This window comes from Rhinopithecus roxellana, chromosome 1 (genome assembly GCF_007565055.1).
Source record: "Rhinopithecus roxellana isolate Shanxi Qingling chromosome 1, ASM756505v1, whole genome shotgun sequence".
In the NCBI taxonomy this organism is placed as follows: Eukaryota; Metazoa; Chordata; class Mammalia; order Primates; family Cercopithecidae; genus Rhinopithecus; species Rhinopithecus roxellana.
Window position 1 is genome coordinate 115,344,659 of NC_044549.1, and position 12,999 is coordinate 115,357,657.

Below are 12,999 nucleotides of genomic sequence, written 5' to 3' on the forward strand. Positions count from 1 at the left end.
AATCAAAATGTATTTTGTGTTTCATACTGGGGCCCATGGCTACATCACAGAGAGCATCTGCTATCTTTAAGCACAGATTTTGTTACTTTAGAGATTTATACTTAACACATTGACTCTTCTAATCCAGGTTGTTTATTTGTGTTCCCTGTGCCATCCTTGGCATATTCTTATCAAATCTAGGTTTAACCTAGTACCACTGTCCACCTAATCTCTCACGTGGAATAATAGTAATAAAGCCTAGAAATCATTTTATTTATAACATTTATGAATTTCTACAAGTACTTAAACAATAATGAAGATATGCAAATTAGAAGAAAACCACAATGTTTTGGAAACCTGAAGTTTGTTCATATATTCTCCTTATAATTTGTAAATCAGAATAGTTTTAAATAGTGGACAAATCTTTTTATAAGCCAGTAATTCTCAACTATATAACTCTAAAAAACAAAAAAAAGGTCAAATTTTTAGTTAGTACTATAATTCACATACTAACCAAGATTTTTACAGAAAATAACAGATTAAACAGTCACAAAATTTGCCTCCTTGTCTGCTATAAATATTAGTGTAGATTTAGCTTAGGAATTAAATATTTTATTATAGACTTTTTCCTGTTTATAATTTAGTTATCCTCCTTTTTTTTTTTTAATTATTTTTAGAGACTGGGTCCCTGTATGTTGCCCAGGCTGGTCTCCAACTCCCGGGTTTACCCTCAGTCTTCCAAAGTGCTGGAATTACAGGCTATAATTTTGTTTTCATACGTAAGAATAAAATAAAAACGGATACTGTCTTTAGCCAGCTAAATATAACAGAATATATATACACATTTTTTACCACAGGCAAAATTTATGCATAAAAATTATCTGCTGTAAAATTCCCTTCTACTGATATCTATAGTTCTGTTCTAGAATAAACAGGTATGTTTCAAGAGTACTCTGAACAATCTAAGGTCAAAAAAAGTAAGCATAAAGCCAAGTATATAGAACTTTACTAAAATTCAAAAATGGGCTACAAAAACTTGGGACATACAAATTATCTTCTCCTCGTGATTTTGTGGGCAAATTTTGTATGTACTTGGATGTAAAATGATTTTGAATTAGTGACACACCATGAAATATTAAGAAAACTTTTAAATGAAAAGACAAAATATATACTACTAATCAACAAATAAAATATTTCAGGCCAAGCTGAATTTTAGTAGCACCAGTGACTATTTTTTAAGATAATCCATAAAGTAAAACATATATAAACTTTAATGCTGAAATCTAAGAAACTCTAAAAATGAGAAGAAATTCAACTTTTTTGGAAAAAACAATTCTATTAAAACATCTGACGTAGTTTGAAACAGATCAGACAAGTACCATTTAAAAGCAATGCAACACTGGGTAACCTCTGTACTGGTCGGATAAGAAGTTCAACAAGGCTCTGCCGTCCACATTCTGGTTTTGCTTGGTTTATCTGAAAAAAATTTATTCAACAATTTCAAAGAAGGTTTTCTGCAAAGATTATATGCCCTACTTTTACTGGATTACACCTTATCATTAGTGTCCCTGATACAAACTAATAGAGAAGAGGTGGAATTTCTCTGTGGTAGATTACTTGGCTGAATAATTTTCCAGGGCCTGAAATGGCCTCTTGGCCAGCCAGTGGTTAACATCTTACATAAAAAGTGAGTTCTTCTACACACTCCTATATATCCCACCTTAAATTTCTCTTAAGTCTACATCATTCACGAGAAAAAGCACATTTAATAATATTAATTATGCTAATACCATTAAATAAACAAAGTAAGGAACTGATAAGAAAAAAATCATTAAAAGCAAAACAAATCTCACTGGAAAATCATTAGGTGTTTTGAAAACTAAAATACATAAAACTTTTTTAAAAACTTTTTGTAGGGATGGGAGTCTCACTTTGTTGCTCAGGATGATCTCAAACTCCTAGCCTCAAGCAATCCTCCCTCATCAGTCTCTCAAAGTGCTAAGATTACAGGCTGACATTGGCCAGTGCACCTGGCCACAACTTAAAAAAAAAAAAAAAAAAAAAGACCACATATAACATTCTTATTCATTCAACCACATCCTGGTACCTAACACTGAATATAACAAACCTTCCAAAGCTAAACATCATGATCACCAACAAGTACAACTAAAACTAACAGATATTAATAGATACATTTTACTAAAGTTAAAATTTACTTCATTGTTTCATAATTTTGGTGAATTACTTCAGAAATAATTCTTAAATTTTTATTTGAAAGAAATATACATTACCTTGAGAAAAGCATGAAATCTTGGTTTCTGTTTTTCACATTTAATAATTGTTTCCTTGCTCATTTCAAAGAAGTTTACAAAGGGAGGGTAGGTTTTTACCAAATCTTTTGACTGGAAAGAAAAGGGAAGAAAACATTATTTGTTATGCATTTGTCACCCCCTTAGAGACAATGTAACTTAAAGTCAAATAATTAATAGTCACAATCTGAAATATTGGGTACAAAGTTTAAAGTAAGTTTTTTCTCAAATTAAATATAGAAATTTATTTCATAAATTTCTCAGTAAAGAATTGCTAAACAAAATACATCAATTGGTATACACAGTCTAAAACATGAAAACACCCAGAAAAAAACAAAAGATATGTTAAAGCTTATTGTATTGATACAAACATGACAAAGAAAACGTCTATGAGTTTAAAAAATATTAATTAAATTACAGCTGATCTATGTAGATTCCAAAAGCATGGTATTTATTCAAAAATCCAAACCACCATTAAAAGATCAGTTATATTACTCAAAAATGCAAGCAAGAAAAGGAAAAGTGTTGGCTGATTGAGAAAATTAAAAAGTATCCAAAAAATGAGAAAATAATTTGTAAATTTTTAATTCTCAACCAAACTGAAAAAACATCTAAGAGATTATTTTGTAAGGAAAGAAGTTAGAGGCCTCAAAAAATAAAAGTATAAATGCCAGTACTCAAGGCACTGAAACTTACAAATCCTATTTAAAGAGATTCAAAGAAACGTATAAATTCTATTCACAGAATCTTGTCGAAATGAATTATAAAACTTAAGTTGTGTGGTTCTTATCCTAGTAAGAGGCAGTTCATTAGAAGCCTTTAAATAGAAACAGACATGACAGCAAAAAGTGTTATCAACTAAGAAGGGAGAAAAATAAAAACTTCTTTGTACATCTTGTAGAATTCAGCAATACTCACAGTAGCAAAGACATGGAGTCAACCTAAGCACCCATCAATGATAGACTTGATAAAGAAAATGTGGTACATATACACTATGGAATGCTATGCAGCCATTTAAAAAAAAAAATAAATGTGAGATCATGTCCTTTGCAGGAACACAGATGGAGCTGGAGGGCATCATCCTTAGCAAGCTAACACAGGAACAGAAAACCAAACACCACACATTCTCACTTATAAGTGGGAGCTAAATGATAAGACATAGACACATAGAGGGGAACAACACATACCTGGGGCCTTTTGGAAGGTGGAGGGTAGGAGGAAGGAGAGGAACAGGAAAAATAACGAATAGGTACTAGGCTTAACACCTGGGTGACAAAACAATCTGTACAATTTACCCCCATGACACAGTTTTACCTATGTAGTAAACCTGTACATGTACTCCTGAACTTAAAATGAAAATTAAATAATATATAAAATGAAAATACAATCTGTGGCCATTTATGAAGAGCAAATAACTTGATACATACTAAAACAATTATAGTACAGCATGATAATTGGCATTCTTCTAATAATCTTGAGCTATTAAGATGTTAAATTGCATATAGAAGGCATGTTTCAGAAGACAAAGAACATTTCCAATATATTTTATAAACACAATCATGTCAAAGTTTTAAAACCTCTCACATTTAAATAGGTAAATTACATTCCTTGCCAGTCCTTGATGAGATCATATTTTAATCTGAAAACTTAAAAAGGAAATACAATACTTACATATTTCAGAAAAATGTCACCAATGCTTTTGCTCTCATCCCAATTAACGATAAGGTCTTCGAGATCATCCTGAAATAGCACGAGTTGAAATATTTAAAATTAAACCTGACAGCTCCTTATACAACTTTTAATATTTCCGAGATACTTGTTGGAAAGAAGCACTTTACGAAGTGTCTTAATTTAATGTGTAAAATAATGAACATCCCATTTTTTCTCTTCAACAAGGAATTAACTTTTACTACAAAAACAAGTCCTTTGAAAAATAATTTTTAAAATATAAAGTCAATAAGCCTAACTTTCCAATGTGATGTGATAACTCAGTATTTTTTTCTTATTAACTATAAAGCTGATTGGTGTTATTAATTATAGAAAACTACTTTCAATCCTGCTGCTGAAGCATCTTATTTAACATCAGTCATTAAAAACTGTAATCTCTAACAGGGGGTCAGCAAATTTAAAAGTGTGAATAAATGAGTGTGGCTGTGTTCCAATAAAATTTTTTTTAACCAAAACATGCAATGGGCTGGATTTGGCCCATGAAGCATAGTTTGTTAATTCTTCATGCTCTTTCTAAAATATTACTTCTTTGTAAAAACTCAGAACATTTAAAAGCTTTATAATAAACAAACAAATCAGATGATAAAATGAGATGCCAAGAAATGATATGCCCTAATTGAAATTCTAAGTGATTTTAAAGTAGACATCAATCGACAAGCTCTTATACTAAAGACTCTCTAAAGTTTCATCAAAGACTGCTGGGACACCCTTTCAGTGGGATCCCTGAGATTAAAATTATTTTTGTAATACTGCTAAAGCATTATTTGACTTTTTCACTCATTCTCTCACAAGTATACAGTTGTTTTCTAGAAGCTACATGATATGTGATATTGCAACAGACTGAATGTAGAAACAGATATGAAAACCAGTCTTCTATTAAGCCAGACAGTAAAAAAAACTACAATACCACCACTCCCCTTACTAATTATTTTTGTTTGGAAATTATTTTTCTTAAAGAATGGTACTTGTGTTGTCACGTAGTTATTATTTTAAGTGAATTAATATAAAATTAGATATCCCACATGCAAAAAGATGAACTTAAACCCTCACCTCAAGCAAAACAACTTTCGAAGAAAACAATCTTCAAAATCTTGAGTTAGGAAAAAAATTTTTAGGTATGACACTGATATCACAGTCCATAAAAGAAAAAATGAATACACTGAACCTCATCAAAATTTAAAACTTTTGTATTTCAAGAAAACTTGTATCCAGAATTTATAGAGAAGCCTTACAACTCAAGAAGACAATCCAATCAAAAAACAGGCTATAGACAGTAGCCATTTCACAAAAAATAATATACAAATGGCTAATAACCATGTGAAAAGATACTCATCATTAATCATTAGGGAAATACAGTTAAAGCCACAAGAGATGTCTCCTCACCAACTAGGATGGTTTATAAGGTAAAAAAAAAAGATAAGTGTTTTTCAAGAATGTGGAGAAGTTGCAATTCTCATTCATTACTGGTGAAAATAACAACTGATGGGTCTGAGCTTCTCAAGAGGCTGACGTGGGAGGATCACTTGAGACCCAGAGTTTGAGGCTGGCCTGGGCAATTAGGCACGAACACATCTCTAAATTGATTAATTAATTAACTTTAAAATGATGGGAAAACCCTGGCATTTTCTCAAAATTTTTAAATATAAAACCACCATATAGCTCATCAATCCTACTCCTAGGTACCTACTCAAGAGAAATGAAAACATGTCCACACAGACTTGCACACCACACTCTCACAAGAGCATTATTCATAATAGCCAAAAATGGAAACAATCTAAATGTCTATCAACTGGTGAACAGACTTTTAAAAATTACTATAGTCATATAATGGAATATTATTTGACCAGAAAAAAAGAACTTCTAACATGCTACATTTAGATGAACTAAAAAAAACATGCTAAGAGGAAACCATATATAAAAGACCACATACTATATAAACATATTTACAACACTATATAGTGTATCAAATAGTATATCTATATGTTATGTGTATATACATAGTATCAATGTATATTTATAATATATTAAAGATTTAAAATGTCCAGAAAACACAAAATCATAGATACAGAAAGTACATTAGTGGTTGCCTATGGCTGGGTGTAGAAATAAAGATTAATTGTAAGTAGACATCTTATTTGGGGTGGGTAGTGAAAATGTCCTAGAGTGGATTTATGGTGACAGTTGTACCACTTGGTTAAGTTATTAAAATAACTGAATTGTATCATATATTTATTTTTTTTTGAGACAGGTTCTTACTCTTTTGCTCAGGTTGGAGTGCAGTGGCACAATCACAGCTGACTGTAGCCTCAACCTCCCAAGCTCAAGCAATCCTCCCACCTAACCTGCCGAAGTAGCTGGGACTACAGGCATGTGCCACCACAGTCAGCTAACTTCTTTATTTTTTGCAAAAATGGGTTCTCACCATGTTGACCAAGCTGGTCTCAAATTCCTAGATTCAAGTGGTATTCCTACCTCAGCCTTCCAAAGTGCTGGGATTACAGGCAGGAGCCACCAGGCCCGGCCTGAATTGTGTATTTTAAATAGGTGAATTTAAAAACATGTAAGACGTACCTCAATAAAGCTGTTAAAAAATAATACATCTTAAATAATATTTTAAAATTTTGAATACAGCAAATACCAATATATAAAATCCACATAAGTAAAACTTCCTCAATTTTTAAGAATGAAAAGGGATTCTAAAGACAAATAATTTAAGAATCACTGTCCTGTATTAGTAGATTCAGTAAAGTTCAAAAAGAAGAAAAACTACTTTCAATAGCATAAAAGTAAACTCAAAGCAAGAATATTTTAACAGCCCACACACATCAAGAACTGGGAAGACTGAACTGTTCAGAATTGCACTTGAAAGGAAAAAAAAAAAAGGAAGAAATATTATAAATAAGTCTAATCTTGGGGCAATACAATGCAGTGAATTCTGGCACTGACTACTGAGGTTTAAATACTGGCTCTTGGGCTTGTTACTTCTGTGCCCTTGGACAAGTTATGTAAGCTATATGTTCCTCAATTTTCTATTCTGAAAAATGAGGAAAGTAATTATTCCTACATCATACAGGATTTTATGAGCATAACTATCTGTTAGGGATTCCTCTATTAATGCATAAACCTGTAAAATACTTACATAAGAACATTGCTCTAAGAAAGCAAAATCATCTTGAGGCACTGTGAAATATAGTCTGCTCAGTTTCTGGTTAACTTTTAATTCCTAATGCTTGTTGACTAAAGATTGCTGTCTTAGGTCAGGTGCCGTGGCTCACGCCTGTAATCCAGCACTTTGGGAGGCCAAGGCGGGAGGATCACAAGGTCAGGAGTTTGAGACCAGCCTGGCCAGCATGATGAAACCCCGTCTCTACTAAAAATACAAAAAATTAGCCAGGCATGGTGGCACGTGCCTGTAGTCTCAGCTACTCAGGAGGCTGAGGCAGAAGAATTGCTTGAACCCAGCAGGTGGAGGTTGCAGTGAGCTGAGATTGTGCAATTGCACTCCAGCCTGGGCAACCGAGCAAGACTCCATCTCAAAAAAAAAAAAAAAAGATTGCTATTAGCTCAGGAACTACGTAATAAAGGAACTAAGGCTTAGAGAGATTAAGTAACTTTCCTCAAATCACACAGCTGTGAACCAGTATTCAAACTCAGGATTGTCTGACTCAGATTCCATGTTATTCCACAGTCGTCCCCATTAGAAAGGGGGACTCAGTTTGGCAGGCGAGTCCCCAATAGCTTTATTCATAACACCACTATTTCTTACAACATTTCTGGGGAAAATGCCCGATACAATTTAGGACAGAGACTGAGATGTATCTTCTCCTCCTTGTCTATAATACATCAGAAATTCTCATAGGCTTCTCTTAACTTTTCCTCCAAAAGAAAGGACAATTCTACAGTTCTAAGACAAAGCAGATTCCAAAGCCTGGGCCAGAATATTAGAAAAGTGGGGAAGTCATAAACAGATGGGGCTTAAGAAAGCTAAGCTACTTACTTCTTTTCTTCCTTGTTAAGATTTATTCTGCACTGTTAAGTAGGTAGTAACAGTGCAGAATTAATCTTAACCAGGGTTTCTCTTTTGCTGAGCTCACTGCACAGTAAGCCAACATACATGGGTTCCTAAAACAAGTACACAATTCTTTGAGGCTTACACTAAAATAAGAAAAGATATATATATTAAAAAAACAACAACAACAAAAAGAACTCCTATCAATCCCTCTCTCTTTTGTTTCATCATAGTTGTGTAAAAGTAGAAATTTGGTTTATTTTTTGTTTTGTTTTGAGACAGGGTCTCACTCTGTTGCTCAGGCCTGGAATGCTGTGGCATGATCTTGACTCACTGCAACCTCTGCCTCCTGGGTTCAAGTGATCCTACCACCTCAGCCTCCCGAAGAGGTGGAACTACAGTACAGGCATGCGCCACCACACCCAGCTAATTTTTGCATTTTTTGTAGCGATGGGGTTTCGCCTTGTTGCCCAGGCTGGTCTCACACTCCTGGGCTCAGGCAATCCACTCGCCTCGGCCTCCCAAAGTGCTGGGATTACAGACATGAGCCACTGTGCCCAGCTAAGAGTAGAAAATTATACATCAAGGATTAATAATGTTTAATCCTGAAAAAGAAAAATTCATACTGAGGAAAAGAGAGATGTAGATAACAACCTCAAAAATTGTCATCTTACTCAAAACATCAGCTCACAAGATCTTGAAAGCAAATTAAGAATGAGGCTACTAAAGATGTTTACATAATACCTAGATAAGAAAAAACACTGAGTGCTAGTCCTGATTTTGAAATTTAAAGGTAACATGACCATCATTCAGTAAACATTTACTGACAGTAATCTAAATGCTAGACAGTGGTTGTAAACACAATGGGTAAAAAAGTTTTAACACTACACAAAACTTCTGAATATTAGTTTACCCAACTTCATAAGTCAGTTATTATTATCCCATTTTATAAACAGGAAAACTGAAGCACTTAAAGTCACCTGACTTCAAACTCAATCAAATCTGCTTTGTTCAGGCCAAGCACAGTGGTGTAATCCAAGCACTTTGAGAGGCAGAGGCAGATCACCTGAGGTCAGGAGTTTGAGACCTGCCTGGCCAACGTGGTGAAACCCCACCTCCACTAAAAATACAAAAATCAGCCAGGTGTGGTGGTGCACACCTGTAGTCCCAGCTACTGGGGAGGCTAAGGCAGAAGAATCATTTGAACCCGGGAGATGGAGAATGCAGTGAGACAAGACTGCACCACTGCACTCCAGCCTGAGCAACAGCAAGACTTCATCTCAAAAAGAAAAAAAAAAAAAAAGCTGTTTTTTCCACTACATATTCTTAACCATTATGCGATATTATAAAATACAGACACCAATGTTTTCAGGAATGCTGTATTGAGATGATATGAAAAACTGTACAAATTTAAGACACATTTACATGGTGTCGTTTACATACTAAAAGGATGTACCTGAGCATGATTTTAAAGAAGGAAAATAGCATTAGTAGTTAGGAGAACAGACTTTGAAGTTATACAAATAAAGGTTCAAGTCTTGTGTCCAGCATTTATTAGATGACTGCCTCTGGAAAATTATTCTCTGTGTGTACTGGTTTCACATCTCTAAAATGTGTACAATAATACCAAGTTTTTGCTCAACAGATGTGGTAACGCTCAGTAGATGGTTGGCTTCATTTAAAACAGGAAAAAAAAACTGCTATGTATTAAAAGGACAAAGAAAATAAACCAAAATTTTAGGCATATTTGGATAATGGAATTATGGGTATTTCTCTCCCTTTTTCCTTTTCTCTTGAGTTTTACAAATGTTTGACAGCACATACTGGTTTCACAGTAGAAAAGAACATAAGCTTTAAAATGGTTAAATATTTGACAAACCTGAAATCAGCTAAAAAACCAAATAGTTGCAGTAAGCTCAGATCAGGCCACTGCACTCCAGCCTAGGTGACAAAAAAAAAAAAGAAAAAAAAGAAAAAACTGAAAAACTAATAGTTGAAGTACCATCTTACAAAAGAAGCTTAAAGAATTGTTACACATAAGAAAACAAAAGGGTGATAAATTTTCAAAGCTTCACTGAATCAAAGAATATGATTTTCTAAATTAAGATTATGACTCTGCAAACATAAAATAACACATTTTGTCATAGAAGGGTGTCCAGACTAGCTAAATAACTGACACAAATTCAAAGTGATACACAAATTTAGTGGCAAAACACCAAGACGAAAACCTACTTGACAGGCCGGTCACAGTGGTTCATGCCTGTAATCCCAGGACTTTGGGAGGTCGAGGCAGGTGGATCACTTGAGGTCAGGAGTTAAAGACCAGCCTGGTCAGCATGGCAGAATCCCAGATCCACTAAATATACAAAAATTAGCCAGGTGTGGTGGTGCATGCCTGTAGTGCCAGCTACTCGGGAGGCTGAGGCAGGAGAACCCGGGAGGCAGAGGTTGCAGTGAGCTGAGATCGCACCACTGCACTCCAGCCTGGGTGACAGTGTGAGACTCCATCTCAAAAACAAAACAAAACAAAAAAAAAACAAAAAAAAACACACAAAACCTACTTGACCTTCCATTCTGCTTTTGTGCCACTCAGTAAGTCTTTTAAAACAAAAAATATTCCAAAAGTACTTTCCTCTTCAAAAATTCAGAATCCTAACTGGAATAGGATTAACTAGCCTGAAACTCTCTAGCTTTCTAAGCTTTTTAAATAGACTCCTTCAGAGTTCTCTTCAAATCTAGAAATTAACTGAAATATGATCAGCAATACTGATAAAACACAAAATACAAGCAACTGGTAAATGTCATTTTTAATAATTTATAGATCTGCTATTTTTTGTTTATAATGTATACTAAAAAACAATCTTATATATTTGAAAACATCCTGTAATTCGGATTGGTTCTTTTATAGGAATGTGGCATAAACATTAATGTGAGTTATTTTGAAAAGAAAACTGATTAACTTTGCTCAAGTACTACATAGATAAAGTAAGAGGAAATAAAACTAAACTACTTACTTAAAAAGTAGTTTAAGAGTTCAGCTAAATCTGTCCAGGAATTATTTTACTGTAAGAGACTGACACCTGGAAATCACAGGCCCTTCACCAAAGGAAAATAATTAATAAGAGGACAGCATTGTCTCACATACTTTTGGCATTTACCTACCTATACATGGAGAAGGGACTTAAATGAACTCTTAGTCCATCAGAAGTTTAGAGTTTTCAAAACAAGCCAAAGCAAAACAAAAATATACACCCCAAGAGCAAAAGCAATAGGAACATAAGAAAAATAGTACTGGGAATAACATGTCTCTACAGAATAGATTTCATAAAGCCTTAATTCCTTGTTTGTAGGATTACCTGAAAATAAAAAAACAGCAAACAAAGGCTGGGTGCAATGGCTCAAGGCTGTAATCCTAGCACTGTGAGAGGCTAAGGCAGGAGGATCAGTTGAGTCCAGGAGTTTGAGACCAGCCTGGGCAACATAGCAAGACCCTGCCCTATCTCTACAAAAAACTTTTTTAAAAAAATTAGCCAGGCATGGCAGCATGTAACTGTAATTCCAGTTACTTCAGGGGAGGCTGAGGTGAGAGAATCACTTGAGCCCAGGAGGTCAAGGTTGCAGTAAGTCATGATTATGCCACTGCACGCTAGCCTGGGTGAGAGTATTCTCCATCTCAAAAAAAAAAAAAAAGGCAGGGCACGGTGGCTCACACCTATGATCCCCTCACTTTGGGAGGCCGAGGCGCATGGATCACTTGAGGTCAGGAGTTCAAAATCAGCCTGGGCAGCATGACAAAACCCATCTCTACAAAAAAAATACAAAAATTAGCTGGGATGGTGGCACATGCCTGTGCCCAGCTACTCAGGACTTTTAGGCAGTGGGAGAATTGCTTGTGCCTGGGTGGCAGAGGTTACTGTGAGCCGAGATCACGTCAATGCACTAAAACCTGGGTGACAAGAGTTGAGACTATCTCAAAAACAAACAAGCAAACAACAAACATTATGAGGTGCTGGAACAGAGAAAAATGACTCAAAGTTTTAGGTACAAAACTTATTTAGCTGACCAGAAGTACCTCAAAGATCATAATAAATATGTACAATTTGAAAAAAATTACTACTAATCTAACATATACAAATTTACCTTTATCTTAGTGTGTACATCAAAGATATCTGGGATGCTACCAAAAATAGTCTTAATCTCCTCTGGTGCAAGGATACGTCCACCACGTTGTCCTTCCTCTTCCAATGGTACTTGAAATAGCTAAAGTAGAAAAAAGACTAGTTTAAGTAGATTGTGGGAAAAAGACCTAAAATATAGACAGTGATAGAGGAGACATAAGATGTTAATAGAGAAGGAAGTAATAATAAAAAATATTCTCCCTAAATTTGAGACATTTTCCCCATATTTTCTATTTATTTTATTCTATGTACTCTATATACCTGTGTATATGTATATACATATGCTCTTGTCATGAAATGTCATTAGAAGCAAATAAAAGTTCACACAGTTCTGCAATCAATCATTAAAATCGTTAGTATGATACAAGAGTAATTTCTACTTTTGTATTTAAGTTACTAAGGATGAAAGCAACAAGCAATCTGTTGCCTCCAGACATACTTAATATATGTGCTAAATGTTTTAAAATTTTTAGAAGCTTGGCTTGGGGGAAAGACTGGATTTGAAGCTAGAAGATCTGTTTGTATCTATGTTGCTGCTCATATCAATCTAAAAAATAAAAGAAGAAAACTAAGAACTAATAAATGAGTTTGGCAAGGCCGTAAGATACAAGGTCAGAACACGCATATGTGTGCACAGACACAAATCAATTTTACTTCTATATACCAGTAACTTACAAATGGAAAATTTAAAAAGTAGTATCACAATAAAAAATCAAAATACTTAAGTATAAACATAATAAAATACATTCATGACGCTAAACACTACAGTATACTGATGAAAGAAATCAAAGACAAC

General features: G+C 34.3%; 1 protein-coding gene across 9 annotated transcripts in view; it reads right to left on the reverse strand.

The window, feature by feature from the left end:
- Positions 1–12,999, reverse strand: part of ECT2 (epithelial cell transforming 2) — a 67,025-nt gene that overhangs the window by 30,855 nt on the left and 23,171 nt on the right. For all 9 annotated transcript variants that reach the window (XM_030929361.1, XM_030929347.1, XM_030929353.1 and 6 more), the window contains 4 exons: positions 12,166–12,285; positions 3,960–4,028; positions 2,271–2,381; positions 1,359–1,455 (listed from right to left, as the gene is read on the reverse strand). In XM_030929361.1, the coding sequence (XP_030785221.1) occupies positions 1,359–1,455; positions 2,271–2,381; positions 3,960–4,028; positions 12,166–12,285 (397 nt within the window). The remainder of the gene's footprint in view (positions 1–1,358; positions 1,456–2,270; positions 2,382–3,959; positions 4,029–12,165; positions 12,286–12,999) is intronic.